Genomic DNA, 16,430 nt, shown 5'->3' with positions numbered 1-16,430 from the left:
GAGACAGGTGCCATATAGAGAAATCACCTCTATGGAGGTACAGGAAGCAAAAAAGGAAACGATAAATATTCTGGGGGGGGGGGGGGGGGCACAGTCAGGATTTAACATTTTACAGAATACCCCAATCTGTATTTCTCCTTTTTATGTTTTGGACAGGGTTGGGAAGGACTAGAACCTCAGTCTTTATTGCTGTCTTTGGGGAGAATCTCTTCCTGTTCCACATTTTCTCAAGAGAGGAAAGCTAAAACGTCAGGTTTCCCAACTGCAGATATCCCCTGACTTTTTGTTCCTGCACAATATTTGTACTGGAACAGGAAGTGGTAGGAATTCTCATCAATGGGGCCAAAGACAGCAATAAAAGCCTGACAGGGGCGCTAACATTTTCCTACTCTGTCCACAAGTTATAAATGTTTATCAGGAGCAACAATTTAACCTCTTCCCACCCAACCTTCTCTTTACCTGGGCTATTACACCCAGGTTGTGGAAATTTCTGCCTGATCACATGACCACTGTGATTACTAGAAACCGGGAGCTAATGTGACAGCTCGGTCTTTGTGTTGGAAGCAAGCAAGGAGCCCACCCTCTGTGTGGCCATGTTACCTGGGCATTAGCAAGTTAAACTGGCTCTTGCCAATACATATAAACGCATTCAGTCATCGAGACAGGGCTGGATTAATTGCTGTGTCCCATTATGCCGGCACCATATCACCACAGACCTTTCGGTTGCACATGTCTGCAAATGCACATGGTATTCTGGGAAGGCCACCAGTAGTATTCTGTACCTGAAGGGTATGCAGGAGATGCTGGAGATGTATAACCATTGATGTCCATCATCCTTCCATCGATCATGTCAGCTCCTCCAAGTTCTGTTGGATCCTCGCAGTACCGGTGTCTAAGGCTGACATCTCTGGGAAGTGAATCAAACACATTGTCCCTGTCACTAAGATCATCAGAGCCACTGGCAGCTGATTCGTGTGACAAAGTGCAAGCTAGAGGGACCACGGGAGCTGTTCCATCCAACAACGGCCGATCGTTCTCATTTGCACTCTGAAATAAGAAAATATGACATTGTTTTTGGCGTTTGCAGAAGTGGTTTCTGTACTGCATTTGCACACACTTAAAGAAGAACTGCGGGCACATTTTTTTTTCTCCATGTAGTGGGGCTGCCCACACTGCATGGGTTAACTGCTCGTTTTTGTCTAGGGGATTCCAGAGCTGAGATATACTCTCCTAATCCGCCGATCCTCCGAGCACAAGACCGTTCCCTCCTGCTCCTGACATCCCCCCCCCCCAAGCGGTCTTGTAAATGGACCGTTCCTGGCGTCGTCATGCCCATAGACCAGCTCTGGACGTGAAGACGGCAGAAACAGTCCACTGCTGGGTGTGGGGGGAGCATGGTTCAATCCAAGAATCAGGCAAGTATAGTCTTTTTGGTGCTCCCCTAAACAAAACGGGCAGTTAACCCATGTAGTGCAAGCACAGCTCCACTTCATGGGAGAAAAAAAACGTTCGAATGGAGTCCTGCATTAACCTTGTGTAGTATTTTCAGCATCATCTTAACCAGTTCACGGCCGCCCTACAGAATATTTACTGCTACAGGGCAGCCATTCTGTGCAGAATCATAAATATACACACACACACGATTCTGCACAGCAGAATCCGATCAGTGGGTGCCGGCCAATGGATTGCCTGCTGGCACCTGCTGATCGGCAAGGAGAGGCACAAGACAGAGCTCTGCTTTGTTTACATAGGCAGAGCTCTGTCGTGTGTGTGTGTATATATATTTTATTTTATTAGAATTCAGCTTAACAGTCAACAGGGGACAAAGACATGTGTCCATACATAACATTTACATAATATCCAAAACTCTATATACACATGTCCAAATATTCTATTCAAAAAGAAAAAAAAAAAAAAAAAAAAAAAAAGGTAAAAAACACATCCCCTCTTAACATACAATATATCATAAAGGTTGAATTTGCTCCGACCCCCCCCCCCGCCACTTTGCCTGTTTACGTTGACTAATACCAAAAAAAAGGAAAAAAAAAAAAAGCACGTGTTCATTTAATAATAAAGGTTATTACGTCTCTTCTCTCTCTCCCTTTCCCCATCTGCTTACACGGATTGCATTGTCTCGCCATATTAAATAGGCGATTATACCCACTTATTATACTACTATTGTACCCAGTCCATGTGTGCCCACTCTCTTTAACACATTTAAATATATAACACCACCATCTCTCTTACTTCAAACCACTCATCCCATTATCCCTGTGACTTTTTCTTTTCTTTTTCCCTCTTTTTGAGGTGATGTTGGAGCCAGTAATTCAACACATCTTCCCCCTACAGATGTGTGCATACATGTACCCATACGCACATACTACCCATTTACATACATCTATACCAAAAAAAGGGGGAAAACAAAAAAAAAACAAACAAAAAAGAAAAACTAGTTAGGCACACATTTAACCCTATGATTTCCCCTGATGGTAACCTCTTTCCAGCGAGTGTCATTAGTACAGTGACAGTGCATATTTTTAGCACTGATCACTGTTTTAGGCTTCATGTACACGGGACGTTGTTTAACCTCTCCTGAATGATTTAACTTGACAGCTAGAAACCGGCATTTAAAACCATCCATTTAGCTGCGTTTACAAGTCGCGTTTGCATCTAGAAGTTTTTGTGTTAAAATGAAAAACGTCTGTAAATGAAACGCTGCTAAATGCAAGTTACCACGTTTAGCAGTCTTTACAAGCATTTGGCATTTCAAATGCCTCTGAACATCCGTCTGAACCCATTTTTTTGCATTCCAAAAAATGCTTCTAATCTCAACTGCCTAGAAACAACTATAAACGACCCTGTGTACATGTACTGATAAGATAACAGAGGAGAGTTCAGGGGCAGCTGAAAAAAATGCCCAACTGTTCCTAAACGTCCGTTTACCAGCAGCAGTGTACATGAGGCCTAAGTGTCAGTGGTTCCCACAAAGTCAGTTAGTGTCAGATTGTCTGCTGCAATATCACAGTATGGCTATAAGTCGCTGATCACCACCATTACTAGTATAAAATAAATAAATAAAAATTCCAGTATACATCCCATAGTTTGTAGACGTTATAACAATATTTTATAACAAACCAATCAATTATTGGGATTTTTGTTTAGCAAAAATATGTAGCAGAAAACATATTGGCCTAAATTGATGAAGAAATTTGATTTTCTTATTGGATATGTTTTATAGCAGAAATAAAAAAAAAAAAAAAAAAATATATATATATATATATATATATATATATATATATATATATAAAAAAAAAATTTTTTATATATCTCTATATATCTATATCTATCTATATCCATACACATATATAGATAGATAGATTTTTTTTTTTTGCTAAAATTTTTTTGTTTATAGCGCAAAAAAACTCCAGAGGTGATCAAATACCACCAAAAGAAAGCTCTATTTGTGGGGAAAAAAACGACATCAAATTCATTTGTGTACAGCGTTGCATGACTGCGCAAGAGTCCGTTAAAGTAAGGCAGTGCCGTATCGCCTGGTCATGAAGGGAGGTAAATCCTCCGGAGGTCAAGTGGTTAAAGGGAACCATAGTGTTTATATAAAGAGGTGGATTGGATAAGCTACCAACATCTTCAAGATTACGTAGCTCTACTAATAGCTATACTATGACCTGGATAAATGTGAACCTTCAAAGACATTTTATATAAAGTAGAAAATACACTGAAATTCCTAAAATTAAACTAGACCTACACTTCGTCAACCTAATATTTCAAGTAGAAGTTTATGCTATACCATACGCCATTTAAATAATGCCTCCCCCGTTGCCTTCATTTGCCTTTTATACATTTTAGTATAAATCACAATTTATATATTTTTTGCTGTGTTTCCAGGCGGTCACATGCAGGCAATTTAATGTTGAATTCCAGGTATGGATATTTTTGCACAGGTTCAGTGGTCCAGCTTGGATCAATGTAAGTATGCATATTCCATATCTGGCAGATTCCTGTGGAGGAGGACATTTACTTAGATAGCTGCCCCTACTAGAGTAATCCTTGACATCTTATGGGTACTGTACTGAGCCTTCTCTGATTGGACGAGGTGGAGCAGTGTGCACACAGCAGACAGCATACTCCTATGAAGGTCCTTCAAAAGCTGTAGCTTTCAAAGAGAATGACAATTTTAGGAACAGGCAAGTTGGACAGGTCAGTATAAACAATCTTCTGTTGCAGGCTACTTTTTATTCTACTACTTTTACTAGAAGTTCTTTAAAACCACTTAACGCCAAATCACATACATGTAAGCCATTTGACTTAAGTGGTTATACTGGGATGATGCCTGCAGCTTCATGCATCATCCTGGTATCTTTTCTTTATGTAAAAGCCACCCTAGCATCTAATTTGCTTCTGGATGGCTTTTACAGGGGACGGGAGGGTGCACCCACCAGTGCCTCTCTGGGCTCTACAATCCCACTGGCAAGCCCAGAATGAAAGCCGGCGGTTCCACTGGCTTACCACAGAGCTCATCGAGGACCGAAAGGTCCCTGATGTACTCTATGAAATAGGAAACCGGAAGCGACGAGCATTTTCTTCACTTCCAGTTTCCCGGATGTAAACAGCGCCAGTATTTAAATATGGAAAGTATCTGATCACCCCAATCTTGGTATGATCAAATACTTTTAAGGGCAGAGGAGACATCTGGGGTCTAAGAGAGCCCAGATTTCTCCAAAAAGAGTACCTGTCACATGCCTATTGCTGTCACAAGAGATATTTAAATTTCTTGTGACAGCAATAAAAGTGATAAAAAAAAAAAATAATTAAAGAAACATTGTAAAAGAAAAAATAGCAAAAAAAAAATATTTTTTTAAAGTGCCCCATTCCCCTGTGCTCACACGCAATGGTGAATGCATGCATTGGTCCCGCGCGCATACGTAAACCATGATTGCACCACACATTAAGGCAGGGGTAGGCAACCTGGGGCCCTCTAGCTGTTGCAGACCTACAAGTCCCCATCATGCCTCTGGGAGTAATTGTAACTGCCAGCCTTGCAATGCCTCATGGGAAATGTAATTCCACAACAGCTGGAGGGCCCCAGGTTGCCTACCCCTGCATTAAGGTATTGCCGCAAACATCAGAGCAAGAGCAATACTTCTAGCACCACACCTCCTCTAACTCTCAACTGATAACCTGTAAAGGCTTTTAAAGTGTCACCTATGGCAACATAGTTTGTTGCCATTCCACAAGCGCACACACAATTTTAAGGCATGACATGTTCGGGATTTATTTACTTGGTGTAATTCCATCTTTTAGATTTTACTTAAAAATTGGGTATGGTGTACATTAGAATTCATTAAAGTGCATTTTTGCGCAAATAAAGTGCGACATAAAAAATTGCAAAACCCGCTATTTTATTCTCTAGGGCCTCTGCTTTAAAATGATGTTTGGGGGTTCTAAGTAATTTTCTAGCAAAAAATACAGACTTTTTTTACTTGTAGACAAAAAGTGTCAGAAAAAGACCTGGTCTTCAAGTGATTAAGGGGACCTTTGCGATTTTAGCACAGCTGCAGCATCACTGACTTCTTGCACTTATTTGTGAAAAATAAATATGTAAAAATGTCACCTTGCAACCCAAACAAATAAAAATAAACCAAAAGCCAGCCAGCACACGCTGATAATCAGCAACAAGAAATAAAAGATTGTGCAGTGCTAAAATAATGTAAAGCTCAGACATCATATAGCCTGGCTTTCCCATGGAATTACCTGAGTTCTGGAAATCACTAAAACCCTATATGGGTGAATAAATAACTTTTCTCGTAATCTAAACAACTACTTTAAATGCAGGTAGCTCATTCACTATACATAAAGTATAAACCTTTTTCTGCATAAAAAGCTCCAAAAGGCGATTCTTTCTCTAGCATAACAAAACGGAATGTTGGTCATACCTGTGAAGACGATATTCTACTGCGATGTTCCAGCACAGGATCTTCAGACCCAAAGAATCCATGGTGAGGAACAAGGTACTCATCAGCATCCACCAACTCATCCATGCCAACCTCCCTTAATAGTTCACTGTAGAATTGTGTAGTTAAGGGGCTGGCCTGAGCCAAGAGTTCATCATCCTAAAAGAGATAAAGAGTCTGGTGACTTGGGATAATCTCAAGATGTTCAGGCAGGTCCATAAACAGGATCTATCACCTGCCCAATGCTGTCATATTGGGGGTTTGGTATCCCCATCCATACAGTTAAAAAAAAAATCTGAAAAAAAAGTATAAAAAAATGAATTATAGAAGATAAAAAAAAATGCCTGTCAACCCCCCCCCCCCCCCCCCCCCCCCCAGGACATATGAAAGTACAGCATAAGACAAACATGCGAATGTACATGTATAGACTTCAATGGATCAAAAGCATGTATTGAAAAACACAAAATGCACCTGAAATAGGCAAACTGCAACCTGCAAAAGGTGTGAACCAGGACTTATGCAACCATATTTTATTTTTTTTATTTTTACATCCCTCCACCTAAAAGATCTCAGTTTGTTTTTCAATTGAGTTGTACAGTTTATAGGTCTCATGGAAGTGAAAAAGTTCTGAAATGATTCATCTTTGTCTCTTTTTTTTTACATCACAGAAACCTGACATTTTAACAGGGGTGTGTAGACTTTTTATATTCACTGTATGAGAAAGGATTGCCAGAGCACCAGGTGCACAGCAGAAGCTGCTTGCCTTTTGCCTTGCTTTTTTGATTAAAACCTCATTGAATTAGGATTTTACTAATTTACCCGTGATTAAAGTACTAGGAGCTACCTAATAAGACACTGTAGAAACAAAAAAGGAAACAGGGTGGTGCAAAGCTCCATAGTGCAGTACGATTTTATTAGGAAGAATATAAAATATACATTTTTTGGGTCTTTACTTTATTAAATAAAGAAAACATGTACAAACCACTATCCTTTAATCCCTTCCGGGACATAATCTGGATATTAACATTCCTTGGCACAATGTCCCATATTGGGGATTAATAGACATCCTTCATTTACCACCTACCAGCTGACACTTTGGGCATCTGTTAACTATCAAAACAGGCTGTCCCTGTCAATCCCCACTAATGATCAGGACCCGAGAATGGTTCCAAGTTGTGATTAATATATGAACTATGACATGATGTTCACATGCAAGCTGAAGGCCTAACTGAAAAAAAAAAAAAAAAAACTTTCAGCTCGCCTAGACCACTGCAGTCTGTAGCCTGGTGAAAGTTGTAATGGTCAAGTATATTGTATGCCAAATAATATTAGCATACATGTTCAACTTTTTACAGTTTTGTTTTTACCTGAATGACCACGAAGCGCTGTGGATCACGAGCCATGCGGGAAAACTCGGTGACCAGCTCACGGAACTTGGGCCGGCACTCAGAGTCTATCATCCAGCCTGGGAAGAACAGTACAATGTACATGAATGGTACTACAATACATTAAATAAAAGTGTGTTCAGGGTGGACAAGCATACGTATAAAACACAAAAATAGAGTTGTAAAAGCAAGGCCTTTGCTGCCCTAGAGAAAGATCAGATTCTTCTCCAATAGGAAGTTCACTTAATGCCTTATGGTTTTCAAATGTCTCATTATGTCAAGAATACTACCGGTGAAACAGTAAAATGTGCTCCTCTGTGCTTCTAACTTACTGCCCATAGTAGCAAAACAGGAAAAAAATTGCATACATGGAAGAAGCTCCACACTAAAAGATAAGAGCGGTCCATTTAATTTATTGGTATTGTGCTAAAAAGACATCCTTACGCATTTCAGGGATCATAAAAATGTTCCTTTCATCAGGGCTTCAATTAAAAATGAGAACCTTGAATGGACTCAAAGTAATGCCGCGTACAGACGATCGGACATTCCGACAACAAAACCGTGGATTTTTTCCCGACGGATGTTGGCTCAAACTTGTCTTGCATACACACGGTCACACAAATGTTGTCGGAAATTCCGAACGTCAAGAACGCGGTGACGTACAAAGGGACTATAAAGAGGAAGTTCAATAGCCAGTGCGCCACTCGTACTTGATTCCGAGCATGCGTGGAATTTTGTGCGTCGGACTTGTGTACACATGATCGGAATTTCCGACAAGTTTTGTTGTCGGAAAATTTGAGAACCTGCTCTTAAACATTTGTTGTCGGAAATTCTGACAACAAATATCCAATGGAGCATACACACGGTTGGAATTTCCGACAACAAGCTCACAAACATTTGTTGTCGGAAAGTCCGACCATGTGTACGCGGCACAAGTCTTTATTACAGATACACACAGGAAAGCCTCGAGTCCATTCAAGGTTCTCATTTTTTAACTGAAGCCCTAATGAAGGGGGAGTTACTTTGACCCCCGAAACACGTTGGCTGTCTTTTAGCACAATACCAATAAATTGGATTCTTATATTTTGCTCTGGCACTCCTTCCATGTATGCATGTTTTTTTCTGAGAACCTGCTGGGGTACATGCTGGAGGGTAGCCTTGTCTGTCGTGAGCAGCCTAACCTGAGTCAGTTGGCTCTTCAAATGTTTTTGCTCTCCCACCACTTTGTATAAACTTATATCAAAGTCCCAGCACCTCTTGGATGCTTGTTTTTTCAGTAGCAAAACAAGCTACTATCATTAGGGACAGGACTTTTGCAAATAGGTATGTGACAATGGGGGTTATTTACTAAAGGCAAATCCACTTTGCACTACAAGAGCAAACTACAAGTGCAAAGTGCACTTGAAATTGCACTGCAAGTGCACTTGGAAGTGCAGTCGCTGTAGATCTGAGGGGGGACATGCAAGGAAAATAAAAAAAACTGAATTTTAGCTTGCATATGATTGAATAATAGAATCAGCAGAGCTTCCCCTCATTTCAGATCTACCCCGCAGATTTACAGCGACTGCACTTCCAAGTCCACTTTCAGTGCAATTTCAAGTGCACTTTGCACTTGTAGTGCAAAGTGGATTTGCCTTTCGTAAATAACCCCCAATATGTTTTTATAGTAAACCTATGCTGTGCAAACAGGGAACAGCAAGAGGCTTCCTTAATTGCTTGTTGTACCCCGCTGCTTATACTCCCCTTCTATTCAGCTCTTGCCGCTGCTGTAGTGAAGTACAAAATGGAGAAAAAAAAATCCTGTGTAAGCACCAAGATGATCTGGTCAGAGTTTACACAGCACTATGGACTGTTCCCCCATCCCAAATGACAGTGCAGGGGTGTAACTAGAACCTTCAGGGTCCCGATGCAAGAAACTATAAAAAGGCCCCCTGACCCCTACCCACCTTTGCAACCCTGGTAGTTCTGCCACTGGTGTCAGTATTTTTCTTTTGCCATTTTATTCATTTATTTTTTTACAATTTCATTTTTTTTATTATTTTTAAAAAATTTTTAGGAGCCTTGTTGGGGTGCTTTGGTGAAATATCAGGGGTCTAAACATACCTCTGATGTTTCACCTTTGAGACAGAGAAAAGAGATTGAGGACACAGCTCTTACAGTGATTGTAAAATCTCCTTTTTTTCCATTAAAAATAATATTAATGTTATACTTACAGAGGATAGATAGGATGGAGCGCTAGCAGGTGCAGCTAGTGAGATGTGTAAAGGGAAACAATAACAGTCCAGTTAATGCCAAAGAGGCAAAGTCCATATGCTCGTAGAACCAGACCTGTGTTAAAGGCTCTGGTCAGTATCAGTAGCGACAGCCAGCTCAGGAGAGCAGAAGAGACACTGTAACGAGGAGAATGTTATACTTACCTCCTCTGTTGCAGTGGATTTGCACAGAGTAGCCCGGATCCTCCTCTTTTCAGGTCCCTCTTCTGTGATCCTGGCCCCTCCCTCCTGTTCAGTGCCCCCACAGCAAGCCACTTGCTATGGGGGCACCCAAGCCGAGTCACAGCTCTTTGTGTCATTTGAGACACGGAGCTTCGGCCCAGCCCTGCCCCCTTTCTATTCTCATTGGCTGACTTCGATTGACAGCAGCGGGAGCCAATGGCACCACGCTGCTGTCTCAGCCAATGAAGAGGGGAGTTCCCGACAGTCGAGACATTCTTACAACATCACTGGATCTAGAGGGACCTCAGGTAAGTATTAGGGGGGCTGCTGCACACAGAAGGCTTTTTATCTTAATGCATAAAATGCAATAATAAAAAACATCCTGACTTTACAACCACTTCAATCTCAATCTCTGCAGCCTCAGCGGCACAGAATGGATGGCTAGAAACAGCTCTATACAAAGCTTCCATTGCATTCACAAACTGAAGCATAGTAAACACAATTATCATGCCTCAGCTATGAATGATCGGTACGGATGACTGACTCTATTCATTAAGACAAGAAAGGGTCCAGTAAATGTGTCACTTACCAGCCCCTACCCTGCTCTCCACCCTGTCAGATCCTCGGAAGCAGCTAGCAGGAGAGGGGAGGGGCAGCAGGGGGACCCGACAGCACTGCACGGGGACGGGGCCAGGAGAGCACACAGGAGCCCGGGGTAGCAGTAGGTAGATAGGAGGGGCAGCATTTAGAGGAACCGATCCCCTCCATTTTCAGCTGAAAGGCTGCAAGAGGAAAATGGAGGGGATGGGTTCCTCTATATGCCACCTCCTCCCCCTCCTATTTGGGTGTCACAATTGTGGCCCCCTGTACATACGCCCCTGGCTGGAGGCCTGGCAATAGGCATAGAAGACTCCCAGCTCTAAATTAAAGGAAGAAGGGGAGAGAGTCATATGCCACGCATACCTGGAAGTACTGGAAAGTTGCTATTGGATATAGGGGTCAATAGAGTGGTGGAAGAGTTGAACTTAGAATGTGTACAAGCACCGAGTTAACCAAGTGAACCGAGTTATTTTCCCTGCATGGACAAAGTTCACTTCCACTGTGCTAATTACAAAGCATGTTGTTCTACATGTGACCCCAAGATGAAAATGGGAAACAAAAAGGATCCTGCAGTTAGGACAATGGTTTGTAAACTGTCACTACTTACATTTCACCATGATCATATACACATCGATGGTACAAACAGGAGGCTGCGGGAGTCTTTCTCCCTTCTCCAGGAGGTCTGGAATCTCCCGCGCTGGAATACCATCATAAGGTTTTGCACCAAAGGTCATGAGTTCCCATACAGTCACCCCTAAAATCAAAGCAACAAGAGTTATTGTGAACACGGACAGTGTATAAATATATGCACAAAAATAGTAGTAGCCCATATAAATACACCAATCAGTATTTCAACTCCAATATATAACTTTTTCCATGTTTGGAATGACATCCACTTTGGATCGCTTAAAGTAGATTATACATTAATCTACAAGGCACAGGTCAGCATTACTAAATCACATTATTATTTTGGAGTGAAAAAGTATTTCTTATTTTGTATGAACATAGAACTTGTGCTAACCTTGTCCAGCACCAGATATTTGCAGCATGCGACTGCTGGCTTCCAAGTTTCACTGCTGCCGCAGCCAATTAGATCCCAGGCATTTCCTTAAAGGGTTAGGTGACGCAATGCTTGGCATCCAAGCAAAGCGTCACCATGCCTGTATCAAGACCCCCCCCTGTGCCTCCAGCTGCTGTCCAAGCTCTTGAGTACTGGTGCTTCCAGTGTCTCACTCCTGTGCTTTCCAGTGTTCCCTGCACTCCTGTGCCTCCGCAGACTCTGTGACCCTGGTGCATTCCAGTTACCTCTGTCTCCTGCAACCTCTGTGACCCCAACATCTCCAGTGACTCCAATGGCTTCTGTCTCTCGAGACCCCAGAACTTTTCTAATTTTTCATTCCTGTGTCCTTGGTGATTTCAGAGTCTACAGTGTCTCCAATGACCCCCGTTCTGGAGTGACTCCTGTGTCTCTAGTGACCCCAGCACTCCTGTGACTCTGGTAGCCCCAGTGTCCCCTGCATTCCTGTGTCACCCATTGATCCCAGAGCCTTCCGACTCTCAGCTCCCTGGGACTCCGCAGCATCCTCTTACACAGTGATCTTGGAGCATCCTGTGACTCTATTGCACCATGGGAGCTTCTGTGACACCTGCGTCTCTATGCAGCCTCAAGTACGCTTCTGTAACTCTTGGACTGACTCTCTCGCAGTAGATACGGACCCCTGTTTATGATAGAACTTCTGCTTTTGAGCTCCCTCATTTGACCTAAAGGCTAGATCACATGTTCCTGGACTCCCAGGGGTCCTGTGGAACTTTAGCACCATTAGAGACTGCAAAGAGTCTGTTTTCCAGGAGAAAACCAGGCGATACGGCACTGCCTTACTTTAACGGACTTTTGCGCAGTCATGCAACGCTGTACACAAATGAAATTGATGTTGTTTTTTTTCCCACAAATAGAGCTTTCTTTTGGTGGTATTTGATCACCTCTGGGGTTTTCTTTTTTTTGCACTATAAACAAAAAAAAATTTAGCAAAAAAATAATTAAAAAAAATCTATCTATCTGTGTATGTATGTATGTATGTATGTATGTATGTGTGTATATATATATATATATATATATATATATATATATATATATATATATATATATATATATATATATATACACATACATACATACATACATACACATATATATATATTTAAAATTACAAACTTTATATATAGAAACAAAGTTCTTGCTACACTAAAACATACAGATATTATTATTGACATGATGCTGCTGTGTTTCACATGTACTGTATAAGCGGGGATGTCTGCTAATATGAAAATTAAATAAGAGTTAGTGGGAGCCATGTTGGTCCCTCACCATTACATCATCATGACTGACACCTATAGTTTAAGGACAGCTCCTACTGAAATGGAGTAGCTTGAGAACATTTTTGTTCCCAAATCAGACCTGATAATTTTTGACATGCTTATGAGAAAAAACAACCATGTATAGGCGGTCCCCTAGTTACAAACATCCGACTTACAAACGACTCCTACTTACAAACGGAGGGAGAAAACAGGAAGTGAGAGGAAATCTACCCCTAGGAAGGGAAATTCACTCCTGTAAGAGCTATTATGGGGAAAAGGTGTCTCCACTGATGCTTTATCACCAAAGGTTGTTTCCACAACAACCCAAAATGTTCATAATCCAATTGTCATTAGGACAGAAAGTGAGGTGAAATCTTCTGAACACCGAGCACTGACAGCAAAACAAATGTTGCAGGGGTAATAACCTTTCCCTATGCCAGGGATCATCAAACTACGGCCCTCCAGCTGTTGCAGAACTACACTTCCCATGAGGCATTGTAAAACTCTGACATTCACAGACATGACTAGGCATGATGGGAATTGAAGTTCATGAAAAACTTGAGGGCCGTAGTTTGAAGACCCCTGCCCTATGCTATCCAAAAAGCTTAAAAATTGTTTTTTTGATTGGAGCTACACTTAAAAAAATTTACCTATTCCAACTTAAAGAGTCAACTTAAGAACAAACCTGCATACCCCATCTTGTTTGTAACCCGGGGACCGCCTGTATTGCATAGGACTACTAAAGCCTTTGGGATCTACTGAACAAGGGTTAAAGGTTTTTCTACCCAAATATCTCTAAAATTACAGAGGGGTTATGTTAGAAGGTTAGACTAGAGCAGTGGTCTCCAAACTACGGCCCAGGGAGCCAGATGTGGCCCTGTGCTTGCTTTTATCCAGCCCTTGGGGCACCATTTCATCTATTGCATCTAACAATGGGGCATAATTCCCCCGACTGACACCAATGAAGGGCGAAAATTCCTGCCAATGACACCAACGATGGGGCACAATTTCTTCCAATGACACCAACAATAGGGCCAAATGACTGCAATGATGAGGCACAATTCCTCGCAATGGCACCAATGATAGGGCCCAATTTCTCCCAATGACAACGGGGCATTGTTTTTTCCCACTGAAGTTGGAACTTTTTCTACTCCCGAAGGCCACAGTCCGGCCCCGCTAAAGTCTGAAGAATAGTAAACTGGTTTGTTTAGAACATTTGGAGATCCTTGGTCTAGAGTCAAATAGTTCTTCAGTACACTAAAACTAAACTGGCTATTATAGGTTACTGCACTTTATTGAATAAGCCAGCCAGTTTGTATCTCATGACATTGACCTGATTTATCAAAACATCTGAGCTAAGAACTGTCCATATTTTGCCACAGCAACCAATCGCATTCAAACTTTTAGGATCCATCTGTCATTTTCCAGAGTAGTTGTGGATTTAATTGGTTTCTGAAACACAGACAATTTTTATTTCCTTTGTCATCTTGGGTTCTCACCATAGCTCCATACGTCACTCTGGTGTGTGAACTTCCGGTGCAGAATAGATTCCAAAGCCATCCATTTAATGGGAACCTAGAAAAACACAAGACGTGAATTTAGGATTGGACTGAACAGCTGGTGTAGTATGACCATCATCAGCCTTCTTACATGACTGCAGCCTCTTGTCATATGAGTCTCTTTAAGATAACAGAGTTTGCAGACCTAGAAGGGATCAGATGCTTGAAACACAGTATCTCACAAAAGTGAGTACACCCCTCACACTTTTGTAAATATTTTATTCTATCTTTTCATGTGACAACACTGAAGAAATGACACTTTGCTACAATGTAAAGTAGTGAGTGTACAGCTTGTATAACAGTGTAAATTTGCTGTCCCCTCAAAATAACTCAACAAACAGCCATTAATGTCTAAACTGCTGGCAACAAAAGTGAGTACACCCCTTAGTGAAAATGTCCAAATTGGGCCCATTAGCCATTTTCCCTCCCCGTTGTCATGTGACTCCTAAGTGTTACAAGGTCTCAGGTGTGAATGGGGAGCAGGTGTGTTAAATTTGGTGTTATCGCTCTCACTCTCTCATACTGGTCACTGGAAGTTCAACATGGCACCTCATGGCAAAGAACTCTCTGAGGATCTGAAAAAAAGAATTGTTGCTCTACATAAAGATGGCATAGGCTATAAGAAGATTGCCAAGACCCTGAAACTGAGCTGCAGCACAGTGGTCAAGACCATACAGTGGCTTAACAGGACAGGTTCCACTCAGAACAGGCCTTGCCATAGTTGACCAAAGAAGTTGAGTGCACGTGCTCAGCATCATATCCAGAAGTTGTTTTTGGGAAATAGATGTATGAGTGCTGCCAGCATTGCTGCAGAGGTTGAAGGGGTTGGGGGGTCAGCTTGTCAGTGCTCAGACCTTACGCCGCACACTGCATCAAATTGGTCTGCATGGCTGTCATCCCAGAAGGAAGCCTCTTCTAAATATGATGCTCAAGAAAGCCCGCAAACAGTTTGCTGGAGACAAGCAGACTAAGGACATGGATTACTGGAACCATGTCTTGTGGTCTGATGAGACCAAGATAAACTTATTTGGTTCAGATGGTGTCAAGCGTGTGTGGCGGCAACCAGGTGAGGAGTACAAAGACAAGTGTGTCTTACCTACAGTCAAGCATGGTAGTGGGGGTGTCATGGTCTGGGGCTGCATGAGTGCTGCCGGCACTGGGGAGCTACAGTTCATTGAGGGAACCATGAATGACAACATGTACTGTGACATACTAAAGCAGAGCATGATCCCCTCCTTTCGGGGACTGGGCCGCAACATTCCAACATGATAACGACCCCAAACACACCTCCAAGATGACCACTGCCTTGCTAAAGAAGTTGAAGGTAAAGGTGATGGACTGGCCAAGCATGTCTCCAGACCTAAACCCTATTGAGCATCTGTGGGGCATCCTCAAATGGAAGGTGGAGGAGCGCAAGGTCACTAACATCCACCAGCTCTGTGATGTCATCATGGAGGAGTGGAAGAGGACTCCAGTGGCAACATGTGAAGCTCTGGGGAACTCCATGCCCAAGAGGGTTAAGGCAGTGCTGGGAAATAATGGTGGCCACACAAAATATTGACACTTTGGGCCCAATTTGGACATTTTTACTTAGGGGTGTACTCACTTTTGTTGCCAGCAGTTTAGATATTAATGGCAGTGTGTTGAGTTATTTTGAGGGGACAGCAAATTTACACTGTTATACAAGCTGTACACTCACTACTTTACATTGTAGCAAAGTGTCATTTCTTCAGTGTTGTCACATGAAAAGATATAATAAAATAATTTACAAAAATGTGAGGGGTGTACTCACTTTTGTGAGATACTGTATTTATGGCATTTTTATTTCTTTTTTTTTTACTAGTAATCAGCGTCTTTTAGCAGGACTGCGATATTGCGGCAGACAATATCGGACACCTGGCACTTTTTTGGGGACCAGTGACATTACAGTGATCAGTGCTAAAAGTATACACTGTCACTGTACTAATGACACTGACAGGGAGCGGGATAACATCAGGGGCGACCTATGGGCTAAATGTTCCTAGCTGGTGATTCAGTATAGTGGGGGAGGTGCTTTTACTAGTGGAAGGCATGGATCGGTGTTCCTGCTTTACAGGAACACAAGATCCATGCCTTCTGTACTGA

General features: G+C 42.0%; 1 protein-coding gene across 1 annotated transcript in view; it reads right to left on the bottom strand.

Annotated features, from left to right (window-relative positions):
* The window catches only part of ERBB2 (erb-b2 receptor tyrosine kinase 2), a 200,792-nt gene that overhangs the window by 9,911 nt on the left and 174,451 nt on the right, over positions 1-16,430 (bottom strand). The window contains exons 22-26 of the mRNA XM_073608097.1: positions 14,247-14,322; positions 11,000-11,146; positions 7,340-7,437; positions 5,955-6,131; positions 783-1,047 (exon numbers count right to left, since the gene is read on the bottom strand). Of these exons, the coding sequence (XP_073464198.1) occupies positions 783-1,047; positions 5,955-6,131; positions 7,340-7,437; positions 11,000-11,146; positions 14,247-14,322 (763 nt within the window). The remainder of the gene's footprint in view (positions 1-782; positions 1,048-5,954; positions 6,132-7,339; positions 7,438-10,999; positions 11,147-14,246; positions 14,323-16,430) is intronic.

Source organism: Aquarana catesbeiana, linkage group LG12, assembly GCF_042186555.1.
Source record: "Aquarana catesbeiana isolate 2022-GZ linkage group LG12, ASM4218655v1, whole genome shotgun sequence".
In the NCBI taxonomy this organism is placed as follows: Eukaryota; Metazoa; Chordata; class Amphibia; order Anura; family Ranidae; genus Aquarana; species Aquarana catesbeiana.
This window is presented reverse-complemented; position numbering and strand designations above follow the sequence as displayed.